General features: G+C 53.6%; 1 protein-coding gene across 5 annotated transcripts in view; it reads right to left on the bottom strand.

Annotated features, from left to right (window-relative positions):
* TSPAN18 (tetraspanin 18) overlaps positions 1-12,241 on the bottom strand; it is a 175,591-nt gene that overhangs the window by 7,067 nt on the left and 156,283 nt on the right. For all 5 annotated transcript variants that reach the window (XM_039867595.1, XM_039867619.1, XM_039867600.1 and 2 more), the window contains 4 exons: positions 9,690-9,884; positions 2,498-2,572; positions 1,183-1,281; positions 472-654 (listed from right to left, as the gene is read on the bottom strand). In XM_039867595.1, the coding sequence (XP_039723529.1) occupies positions 472-654; positions 1,183-1,281; positions 2,498-2,572; positions 9,690-9,884 (552 nt within the window). The remainder of the gene's footprint in view (positions 1-471; positions 655-1,182; positions 1,282-2,497; positions 2,573-9,689; positions 9,885-12,241) is intronic.

Below are 12,241 nucleotides of genomic sequence, written 5' to 3'. Positions count from 1 at the left end.
GAGAAGCAAGGAAGTCTAGGAGCTTCTGTGACCTTGGAGGGTCAGGTCAGGGAAACCTTGCTTCCTTGGAGTCAGGAGGTGCCCCCACATGGCGAATGTGAGCTCTCCCCAAAATACAGGGCATGACTGAGGAGGGGCCCCCACCATGTGACTCTGGTTCTGGCTCCCGACCTGCATTATTGGAATTGCAAGGAGCGTTCGGCCTGGAACACTGGAAAACTCCTACTGACCTTTTAACCCCAGCCAAAACGCCCACTCCCCTGGCCTGTGCCTTCTGCCACTCTCATCCTTCCTGCACTGTGGTGGAAGCTCGGGGGCCTGGATGGAGCTTCATCAGCCCCCACTCAGTCCCATGTCATGGCCAACAGACGCATGGGATCAGGAGTGCCTTCAGACCCTTTGGGCTGACACTGCCCCCCAACCAGCTCTGGCCACCCATGTCCCCCCGCTTGGGGCAGCAGGGCCTGGTACCTGCTTGTTCAGGAACAGGTCCCTTCCCAGGAGGCATTCCTCCCTGCTCAGCAGGACCCCGTCCCGAGTCTGGGGTTCTCTTCGGCAGCAGGCCTCTGGCACCTCTTCACTGTCCAAAGTCAGGAGTCGAAAAACTGATGCGAACTTAAAGTCTTCAGGCCCGTTGACCCCACAGCAACCAAACTAGGAGGAAAACAAAGCCAAGAGTCTGGGGCAGAGAGCTGGCCCTGGGGGCGGAAGTACAGATGGCCTGTGTAGAGGCCACAGTGAGGCAGCGGGGTGGGGTGGAGTGGACACCCAGGCGTGGGCTGGCTCCATCCTCTCTGCCTGTGTGACCCCGGGAAAGTCACTTGGCTTCTCTGAGCCTCCAGTGTCCTTAACCTTAAACTGGTGGTGGAGGTAGCGATTCCTACCTCACCAGGCACTTAGCATGCAATAAACAGTTCCTTTGATTACTGTCATCAATGATGATGACAGTTGCTTGAGGAATCAGACAGCTTTCATCCTGAGTTTGGACCGTTTGCCTGGCAGTGGCTGCCAGGAACGCCGTGTGGATGCAATTCTGAAGCTTGGTGGCCAGTGCCCTGGTTGATTATTGATGTCTGCCCACAGGCACATGAGCAGAGGGGACTCTGGAGGCCAGACTTTTGCTATGCTGGGCGTCGTGGCTCTGAAAGCTCACAGTACAGGTTTGGGGGCTATGTCACTCACTGTGATCATGACTGAGTTCCAGGTGGCAGAGAAGACATCCGTGTCGTTGTTGCCCTGGTAGTGCTTGGTGAGCTCCTTGGTGAAGAATTCACGGGTGAGCTGGAGGCAAAGGAAGAGGGTAGCTGAGACCCGCGCCCAGCAGCTTGACGCTGCCCCCACCCCTCCATGGCCTCTCCATCTATCTGCTTTGGGGGAGGGAAGGGAAGGCCTCAGGGCCCTGGTGCCAGGCTCCTGGCATTCTCCTAAGCTGCCAACTTGGGGTGGGTCCCTTAATCCCACCCCAAGGCCTGTGGCCTCCCTGCATGGTGGGATCACCTACATGAAGTCTACGCAACCCCTCGACAACCCCGAGGCCGGGGCGCACGGAACCTCACTCACCCCTGCAGCACTTCTCAGAGGAAGGGCTTGCCCAGGATGGGGCACTTTCCCTCCCGCCATGCCCTCCACCCTGACCCGTCCCTCAGACAGAGCCAAGCAGGCGCCCTGAGTCCCAGGCCCCGAAGAAGCCACGCGTGGAGCAGAGAGTCTTTGCACATCCACGGTTTCCACCCTCAAAATATTCTCACGGTCTAACCACCTTGCTTCCTGCTGTGGTGAAAGGGCCGGGCCCTGGGTGGTACCTCCAGAGGGGCACCATCGGGGCACCGATGTCTGCTCATAGGCTACTGCCTCCTCCTCCCCTCCGTGCCAACAGCTCAGCGGCTGACCCCAGGGCCAGCCTGCGTCTCCTGCCCCCTCTCCCTTCTTTCCTCTCCTCTCTGTTTCCAGGCTACCTTTGGTTGGTGTCTGGCTCTTATAGACTCGGGGAAGGGAGCTGCTGCCCAGGGTGGTTGGAGCCCCTGGAGTAAGGTGGCCTGTCGGGGCAAGTGGCCCAAATTGGATATTGGCCTGGGCCTCATCGAGCATGCTCTGTCCTATTCTCCTGCATGTCACCTAGTCCAGGGAGGAGGAAGGGGGGGCACACAGCCTCCCTGACTATCCCTGAACTGTCAAATGACTATTGCTGGACCATTGCTGGGAACGGTATGGAATGGAAGATTCCAGAATCTGGTGTGGGATTGCACCAGATGCTTTGGAAGAGCAGGGATCCTTAAGGGTCCCCCTGACTCAGACCTTCTGGAAAAGCCTTAGCAGAAAGAGGCTTGCCAGGGTCTCCCTCTGGGCTGTGGGCCTGTTGGGGTGCTGGGTCAGAATTTGGGCCGGAAGTGCTTGATGAGAGCCTCCCGACTCTATTGAGGAGGGGACAGGCTGGCCTTGATGGCCACTGAGCCCTGGCTGGTTGCAGGGGCCAGGGTGCGGGGGGCCCAGTACGTACATTTTCTCTAAAGATAAAGGCCAGGATGGCCGCTGAGAGCTCTGCCAAGAAGATGATCAGGATGAACAGGAAGAACTGCAAAGAGAAGAGGCCGCGTGAGCGTCGAGGGCGGGCGGGACAAGGACATCACTCACTGAAGCGCCCTCCCATCTGTTACGCAACGGACGCAATGCGCTGATTTTGTAAGACTAAGGAACTTCTCTGCCCGAAGCCAGACATTTTTCATAATAAACACACCAACAATCCATCTTGGGAGTCAACAACCTTGCAATACAAATATGGACAAAGCAAACATACGTCTTCCGTACAAATGGCACCCCTTTACGAGGCTCTTGCTCAGTAATCAGTCTGAACTACCCTACCTGGCAGCCCTGGGAAGAGACAGATGTTGAAACATGTGTGGGCTCCCTCTAGGTGGATTGTCCAAGCTGTGGGAACCCTGATTTCCCTGGGGACCCCTGGCTGGCTTTCCCCACCCGGCCAGCCTGAGGGCCCCCCTCTCCCTGCCGCTGCCTCTCATTCCCGCCGGAAGTGGGGAGGCAAAGCTGATCTTCAGCTGTAGTAAAGGAGAAGGAATGGAGGGGAGATGGTGTGTCTGTCAAAATGTGGAAAACCAGGAACCAGGAGATTGAAATCTAACAGCCCCCTCTGCTCCACTCATTGCATTTCTTGATGCTCCCCAAATAAACCATGATGCCTCTCATCTTGGGGCCCTTACATGCTGTGCTCCCTCTGCTGAGAAGGTCCCTTCTTTCTTCACCCACCAGCTCCTCATTTTCCAGAGTGGGTTTAGCCCCGGCTGCCCTCCCTGCGTCATGGGTTTTGGGCTGAAAGCTGTTAGATTAAAGAGGAAATGGTGATGCCTTCATTACTCGGTATTACTAGTGCCCTCGGCACTAGTAATACATACAGAAGATGCTTTGTCCATATTTGTATTGAAAGGCGAGAAGTCTTTCTGGGCTTCCCCACATCACAGGACCACACAGAGACGTCCTCATCGTAGCTGCCATGTCCCCAGTGCATCCCTCACTTAAGCATAGAGGCTGTAACCGAGTATGCTATTCCCATTGCCCAGACGGCACGAGCATCGGTTCATGGCTATCAGGTGAATGGATGAATCCATGAGCGACTGACTCAGCATCACGACCTTGCTGTCTGCTACATGTCAGGCCCTGGTCGTCATGGGTTTTGGGCTGAAAGCTGTTAGATTAAAGAGGAAATGGTGATGCCTTCATTACTCGGTATTACTAGTGCCCTCGGCATGTAAAGTCTGTGACAATTCCAGAGTTTTCACCCCACCTGAGACCACCAGCAGAGGACTGAATCCCCAGTGTACATGGAGATAGGTTCCCACACACCCTCCCAGCCTCCTCAGCCAGCTGTCCTAAGACCTGCTCCCTTGGGTCACAGTCCCCAGAGCACTGGGTGTGCCTGGCTGGAAGGAGGTGAAGGGCCCTGAGCTTAGTGTCAGGACATGCCAGCCCTCCTTGCCTTGCCTTGCTTTGTGTGACTTGGGACAATCACTCAAACCCCTTCCAGCTTCAGTTTCCTTGTCAGTCAAGTGAGAATGTAACCCTTGCTACTGGGGTCACAGTGGAGAATAATGAAGTAATGGATGTGAAAGTGTTCTGTATGCCATTAAAAAGGCTGAGCACAGCTTGTCATCGAGGCTTTTATAAGTACAGAAGGAGCACAGAAGCCAGCTAGAGTGCAGGCTCTTCCCTGAGCCCCCAGCGCCTGGCTCCGGTGACACATTCTGTGCTGTTTTCCTCACAGCCATTGTCAAGGGCCGCCGATGACGCCCTTGGTTTCTCTTTCTGTCAGAAGAAGGTTTCTGTCACTTTATTCTCCTCCTGGGAGGCCCCAGTCATGTTTCCTCCCTGACTTTTCAGCTTGAACAGCGGCTCCCCATAGAGATCTTGAGGCTCCTTCAAATCTCTTAGGCTACAGACCACTTTGGGGGAGACCATTGGGATGGATTCGAGTTGATCTGCCCAGGACACAGACATGAAACATCTCCTAGATGTCATATGGTTTTGTTGTTTCGTTTTAAATCCCCTAACCCATGGAGAACCCCTGGCTTAAACAGATCAGCCAGTGCAACACATGGATCTGTCACTTCTCATGCCTAATTGTCATCTTTGGCCACAAGGATCTTGCCAGTTTCCAGCTGCCTCCAGCTTGGGCTCTGGCCGCGAGGAGCCCGATGCCTGTCCCACGTCTCTTTTCTGTTTAGAGCCTCCATTTCCACACCCTTGTTTCCCAGGAGGAAACAGGCCGGGGAAGGGAATGGCTGCTCCAAAGTGGGCATCTCCAAGATTTCAGAGCAGACCTTTTTGCCTCAACCCAGCTCCTTTCAGAGTGCCAAGCTACCCTCGTTTCCGCCGAGGAGCGTGGTCCAGGACTGAGCTGTCAGAAACCCTGCTGGACCCTGGGGGTCTGCTTTTGACAGGTCAGTGGTAGCCCTGCTAGGGGTCACTTGTGTGGGATGACCTTGGGCCATGGTCAAGGGTGGGCAGGGTTCTCCAATATGAGGGGAGTGTGACAGAGGGCCTCTTGTGGCCCTGGCCACAACACCTGCAGTCCATTCTGCCACCCCCACAACATCCTCTCTCATACACTGGTTGGCCCTTGGGATGAAGGATGCATTTGAGGGATGCATTCCCCACCTCTGTGGCCTCTCATCTCCCCGACAGTGATGGAGGCCCCAGGCAGGGCTCCTGGCACTTCCATTTGGCTGGTGATGGATGGTCATCCGGTTCTGTTTCTCACGGCCTCTGCAGAAGCCCCGCCCTGTCCTGTGCCCTCTTGGTGGAGTTGCTGGCTGTCCTCAGGCTGGCAGAGCAGCCTCAGAAAGTCTCCATCCGTGGTGACGTGATTCAGTTGGCTCTGGCTATGGATCGCGGCTTAGACAGTTATAAACTATGGATGAATCTAAGCTCCAGCCTCGTGTCTTCCACATGCTCATCACTCTGGGAGCATGCGTGTGTTACCCAAGATGACTCAGCACAGCTTCACTGAGATGGTGCAGGCTGGCACGACATGAGAGCTGCCCACATGGTGGCTCTGAACCAAGAGGAAGTGTGGCCTTCCTGAGGACAAGGGCCCGTGCGGGCGGTCTCCGGAAAAATAATGACAGCTACCACTTACTGGAGTACCACATGTATAGGCACTACCTAGGTACTGTAGATCATACGTGGATTGTTTCAATGAACCGTCTCAGCAGCCTGGAGAAGCAGCTGCTGTTATCATCAACACCCCCACTTTACTGGTGGGGAAATTAGAACTCTGAAGGGGTAGCATGGCACAGCAGGTCAGCAGTACACCTGGGATGAGCACAGAAACTCTGATTTTAGAACACGGCCTTTTAACACCAAGTTATCCTAAAACCCATAGGAGCCTCCAGGTCTTAAGGCTTCAGATGGCCTGCAGGGTCTCTTGTGGTTCAACATCAGCCTCTTTAGTTTCTCATTCATCAAGTGCTTACATGTGCCAGGAACAGAGCAAAGCAAGATGCACATTTCCTCACTGAACCATGATCACAACACTATGCTTGGAAAGGAGGCATTATTATCTTCATTTTATGTAGGAGGAATCTGAGGTTCAGAGACGTTAAGTAACCAGCCCCAAGTCTCATAGGCAAGAAGTAACAGAGATCAGAGCCAGGCTTTTCTGACTCCAAAGCCTGTGCTCTTACCTATACCTCTGATACCACCTTCTCTGTTCCTTCATTCCAAGTCTGTTTTTTGAGCACCTACTCTGTGCTAGGTCCTGGCAAACAAACAAATACACCGCAGATGTGGTCCTCCCCACCCTCATGGAGTTTACACTGAGTCGAGATTCATAATTCAAGAAATGAAATTCATGAGATGAAATGCAGAAGATTTATGAGGAGAAATTAAAGAATGAACCTGGTAACTCATTGATGGGGAAAGCGGGCCTCCCCAGAGAAAGGGGGTCTGCAAACCTCCTTGCCGTTTCTTCCTCCTGGAGCAGAGTTTTCCCAAACATGGGGACCGAGGGGTGACTTGAATGTGTGAGTGTGAGTCCCCTGAAGGAAAGTGCCAGGCTGTGGTGCCAACATCATAACAATGACACGTCTGCCAACTCGCCGTCTCCAGCCTGAAATGATTTCCTTCTGCTTAATAGGGTCACCACTGGTCATTCGGAGGGGATTTCCCCAGACCTGGCCACATTTCCCCTGACCTTGTCCAGATGTCTCCTGGGGCTTCCCCTAATCGAGGCCTTTCCCAGGGTAGGTTTGGGTTCATCTAACCTCATTGCATTTGCCTACAGACATGTTTGTCAGTAATTCCTGAGCATCAAATTTACAACACTTTGCATAGGATGGGAGAGTTAAAGCAAGGGCGCAAACTGCCGCGCCGCCTACTGGTGAGCATTTCCAGACTTTCCTAACCCATCTGCCAACAGGCACATCTGCTTCCAGTTCTCATTTCTAATAAATATTTACTAAATTGACATACCTCATGGGCGATTCAGCTCACTTATCTCTTTGAAATACATTCACCTCTTTTTGCTGTTCTCTTTTCTAATTTAGCGTGCCTTTGTTATAAAATATCTTAAAAATTCGACTCAAAGAAATGGGCCAAAGAATACTCAGAAGTAAGCAACCAGGAAGAAAGGGTTGCCACGAAATGTCAAACGAGAGGCTGAAATTTGCCCTATCGTATGTGAAAATGCTGTAAAATCATTGGATCATAGGGAAGTGTTTGAAAAATTGATCATTAAGTGATGTGGTCATCAGGTTACATGATCATTAGGCTCACTGTCCCTGGGCTAAGGGTCACTGGGACACTGTGGGCTTTGGCGTCAGAGTGGCGGGGAGAGGATGGATACTCAGTTAAACCCCATCCCCAGACCCCATTTTCTGCAGGCCTCTGAGCCAGGGTTTCTGAGGAAGCTAAAGTTACTCCCTCTCGGCCCTTCTCCAGACAAGTCTTCTCTCCCTCCCAGCAGGCTGAGGCAGTGGTCTCGGGCTTCCCTAAGGACGCCGGCATCTACCAGGGGTGAGATCCTGGAAGCGCCACACGGCCAGGTCCAGGTTGAAAGACGAGTGGTTCTTCTTATTTTTTTAGGTCGTGAATCTTTTTGAAAACCTTCCAGAAGCTGTGATGTCTCTCCCCAGAAACATGCACATGTACACAAGATACACATACACACATAAAACACAACACGCACGTGTAGGCACACACACGCAGGCCCTGACATAATATTTCGCACATAATTTTAGGTGAATTTTGGATCACGCGAGTCCAGGCCAGGTTAGAAGCCCTTGGATCTGCCCCGTTCTGAGACACGGGAGACCTGGGCCCAAGTGTGCCCAGCTTTTGACCTGCACTGTGACCTCAAGCTTGTCTGAGCATCAGAGAGGGGAAGGGAGGGTTGAGGAGGGGATGAAGAGAAGAGAGGGGAGGAGAGTGGAGGCAACACAGGGGAAGTGGAGCGAGAGAGAGGCAGGGAGACAGGACAGAGGCAAGGAGCATTCAGGAGACGGGTAAGAAAAGAGACAAAAATGGTGGGAAGGGCCCACTGTAAGGTTCAGTGGGCTAGACCCGGCTACAGCCAGGACTTATCTCTCTTGGGGGACTTGGGGCAAACGTCATCCTGGGCCTCAGCGTCTTCCTCCTAAGCACCAGGGAAGGAAGCCATGTCCTCGTCCAGCTGGCAGGCTCAGAGGGAGCCACTTAGCTTAATGCCTCCCCAGCCCAGAGCCCTAGCCTGGCTTCCTGTCTTGGCTTCAGAGATGAGCCCATTCACAGTGGATGAGCCCTGGGGGCCGAGGTGCAGTCAGGGGGGGGCAGGGGTGGCGGTGGTGGGGGAGGGGGAGGTGAGGGGGGTAAGGGGTGGGGAGGGAACCATACCAGCTCACTGAGATTAACCTGGCGCTCAGACTTTTCCCTGCACCATCTGACACTGTCGAGAGCTTTCCAGCAGGGGGCGCCCACACGTTTCTTTGTTTCACTTCAAAAGAAAAGTTTGCGGCCGTGTATGCAGCTGAAGGCCAGAGAGAACCAAGGCTACCGTGTCACACATTTCACAGCTGACTTCACTTTCTCTGTGCGATGTGACACGAGTGGAGGCCGTACAGTGTGTTCTAATCCGAGGAGCAGGTACCGTGCCCGATCTCTACCTCCCAAAGCGCTGGGTGCTGCGGGCTCCTCCGTAGGAGAGGACAGATACCTTGCAAGGAAGTCCTCCTGATGACCAGCCCAGATCTCCCTATCACTTAACTCCCACCCCAGCCATCCACACACACATTTCTCTAAGCAGCGCTGTTTTTAACTTACTCTGTAGCAGGACTGGGCTCAACCCATAAGTTCTCCTAGCCCTGGGGGCCCACAGGATCCTGTAGGGAAGAAGACCTATCCGCCACAGCCAGGAAGGTCAGCAGAGGCCCACAGGGCTATGGCTCATGGGAATGCAACAGACCAGAGAAACAGAACGTCTACCCCTTATGCTTGGCTCCTACATGCAGCTGAACTGGTTGACTCCTCACTTAACGAGCAAAGACACTAAGGCTCAGAGACAGGAGTAGCATCATTAGTTAGGGGACAGAGCAGGGTGCACACCCATATCCAGGCCTGCCTGTTGCCCAGCCCTTCCTCACGGGCTTGAGGCCTCCCTGTGCCTGTCTATGAGGAAGGGGACGGCCACTCTTGCCCCCGATGCATCTTCAGCACCTAGTGAACTATGTGGCCTGTAGTAGTTCAAGGACTGTTTATTTAATGAATAAAGGACCTTCAGAGATCATATCATTTCTACTTTCGAACTGGAAATACAAAAGGTGAATGATTTATCCAACAGCTATCTCAGATCTTTTACCAAGAAGTTATATATATATTTAAGTCCTGAAAAGCAAGCAAGTAGAAAAACATCATGGTCAAGGTTCTCAGTTGACTACGCCTTGGAGAAGCCTGCCTGTTCACACCTGGAGGCCAAGGCCATTCTCCACCCAGGGGCAACTTGCCCATGGCAGGCACGGCCCAGTGCAAAGAGCAGGCTCTGGAAGCCGGGGTTGCTAGTGCAAATGAGAGAGGTTGGTGGCTGGCCTTCCCACTCCAGAAGGACAGCCTACTTGGCTCAGACCTCAGTCTCCCGAAGTACAGGTACATGGGCCTCCACCTCCCATCCCAGGGCACTCACGGGTGGGCTGGGGGATGGGTGTACTCACAAACAGCAGCAGACACTTGTTCTCGCGGACGGCCCCACAGCAGCCCAGGAAGCCGAGCAGGAAAAGCAGACCCCCCATGGCCAGGAGGATGTAGGCACCCGTGATGAGCAGGGGGTTGGCGGCCACGATCTCTCGGAAGCCGGTGGGGTCTACCATGACCCAGATGCCAATGCCTAGCAGGCAGGCCCCACCCAGCTGCTCCCAGGTCCAGTCAGGAAGAAACAGAAGAAACAGACAGACGCGGAGGTTAGACACCCCACAGACACCATTCCCTGAGCGAGGCCCCGGGGCAGAGGTGGCGAGCCCCGGTAGGCAGGGATTCCACTTGCTGCAGGAGCCAGTGGCCCAGCACGCCTCGTCACTGCTTCAAATTTCCCTGCTTACTCTGATCTTAAGGGCAGCATGCATCGTTTAAACCCAGTCTCTGACCCACACACCATCCTGGCTTGCTGTGAACCATATCGTGTTGAGTTTATGTGCCACTTTTATATTCTCCTTAAAGGTCAGCGCTACAGGATAATGGGGTCATCTAGTCCAACCCTCAGATTCCACACTGAGCTCCAGAGAAGGCCAATGACTTGCTGAAGGTCACATAGCAAGTTTGAGGCAGAGTCCGGGCTGAATCCTGGGCCTCCCTGACTCCAGCCCCGAGGATACTCACCAAACGCCATGACACCCACGCTGTGCTTGCACCCTGCTAGGGGTGGGAAAACACAGACAGAGGCTACCCCCTCTATCCTCAACAGGAGCTTTCAGTCAGGCTGGGCACCCCACTCTCAAACCCTTGGCTCAAGAGCCTTGTTATGTCTTCGTCTGCATGGCCCGTCTCTCCACGCCTTACTCATCTTTGGAGGAAGGCAGCTTAGACCAGAGAAAGGGCTCTGCCACTCATTAGCTCTGAGACCTTCGGGAATGGCTTAACCTTTCTGAGCCATAGCTTCCTCGTGGTTAAAAGAAGATACAAATTCCCACCTCCCAAGGTGGCCCTGAGGAAGAGAGGACAGAATGGATGTGAATGTACTTAGCGGGTTTCAATAAATATCTATCTGTTCCCTTTGTCCTAGGCGCAGACAAGCACTGGAAGTGGAGCCGTTGCAGGAGAGCCAGTTTGGCATTGGATTTTGAAGGCTGCAAAGTGTTTGAAATCTCTGTGTGGTGGGAGGACCTGAGAAATGACAGATGGCGGCTAAGAGCAAACTGCTGAGCTGTGGCTTGGCTGAGAGGGTCTGCAAACTGGAGCGGGGGTTGCTGAATGACTTGGGGCAAGAGATGATATTTTAGGTGCAATCGGGGCAGGGGAGGGACCCCAGAGGTCTGACGGACCCAGCGATAGGGGAGAGAGAAAGCGAAGACCAACAGAGATGGCCAATGATAGAGGCTACATTTTTGCCCTCCGCTGTGCAATGCCTCTCTCCTCCGTGTCCCCACCAACGTCCAGTAAAACCTGTGCCCTTCTTCAAGGCTGTTGGAAGTTTCGGGGTTTGACAATTGTGTGTTGAGATCTGCTTCAAGGAGGGTTCAGGCATAAACTGAACTGCCCAGGGGACCCAGCCTCGTTTTGGGTGAGGAAACTGGGGCCTGCCTGAAGTCACCCAGCTTAGAAGTTGGATTTAGATTTCAAGTCTATAGGGCTCCCCACTCTTTAGAATTACCAGGCAGGGGAGGGTACCAAGGGGAGTTGTTGAAATGTATAAAAAATAGACAGATAGAGTCAGTCTTGACCAGAAAGAGGCCTCTTTTCATAGTGACACTGTCCCTGGAGGACATTAGTGGATATTCATTCATCCAGATCTTGGCTGCACTGAGGTCAAAGGTTGAGGTGAGGTCAGGAAAGTCTTCAGGGGCTTGAGATGCCAAGAGTGTGTCTCTCTCTTGGGAAAGACCATAGGCCTGAGCTGAGAGCCCTTGGTAGGCTGCCAGCAGGTGGGTTGTGCTGGCCACCTGAGCACTCAGGGCTCTGTCCGTCATGGAGAGAATCCATAGGTTGGATGGGGGTAGAGCTAAGCGACTGAGTGCTGACACACTGCAGGCACTTCCTAGTCTTGCTTAATTTTCAAAAAAACCTATTGAGGTAGATAATTAAGAGATGAAGATACCGAGGTTCAGAAAGGTGAAATATGTTTCAAATTACTAGCTGGTGAGATGCAGAGCTTGGCTTTGAATCTGGGTCTCCCAGTCCCAGAGAGTTTTCCAGTCCCATCAGGTTCCCCTGTCTATAACACTCTTGGGGGGGGGGGTCAGGTGGGGCTCCCTCTGCTGCCCTCTGATCACCCCCATCTCCTCTTTCTCCCCTAATTCCCACCAGGGGTCAGATCCCAAGACAAGGCCCAGGACTGAGACCCTCATCCTTTGTCAGAGGAGCTGAACCATCCCAAGTTCTGTGCAAAATGTGTCTCCTAGGACAGCAGGCTCTTTGGAGTGGAGCGGGCACCGCTGGGGGCCTCACCTCCGGGAAATCCTGGCTGGGCAGGTAGGGCTGACTATTTCCAAGCAGCAGTCACTTCCTCCCACCCAGCAGAGGCCTAGGGAGGCCCAAGGCACGTTCCAGGAAT

This window comes from Pteropus medius, unplaced genomic scaffold (assembly GCF_902729225.1).
Source record: "Pteropus medius unplaced genomic scaffold, Ma_sr-lr_union100, whole genome shotgun sequence".
In the NCBI taxonomy this organism is placed as follows: Eukaryota; Metazoa; Chordata; class Mammalia; order Chiroptera; family Pteropodidae; genus Pteropus; species Pteropus medius.
This window is presented reverse-complemented; position numbering and strand designations above follow the sequence as displayed.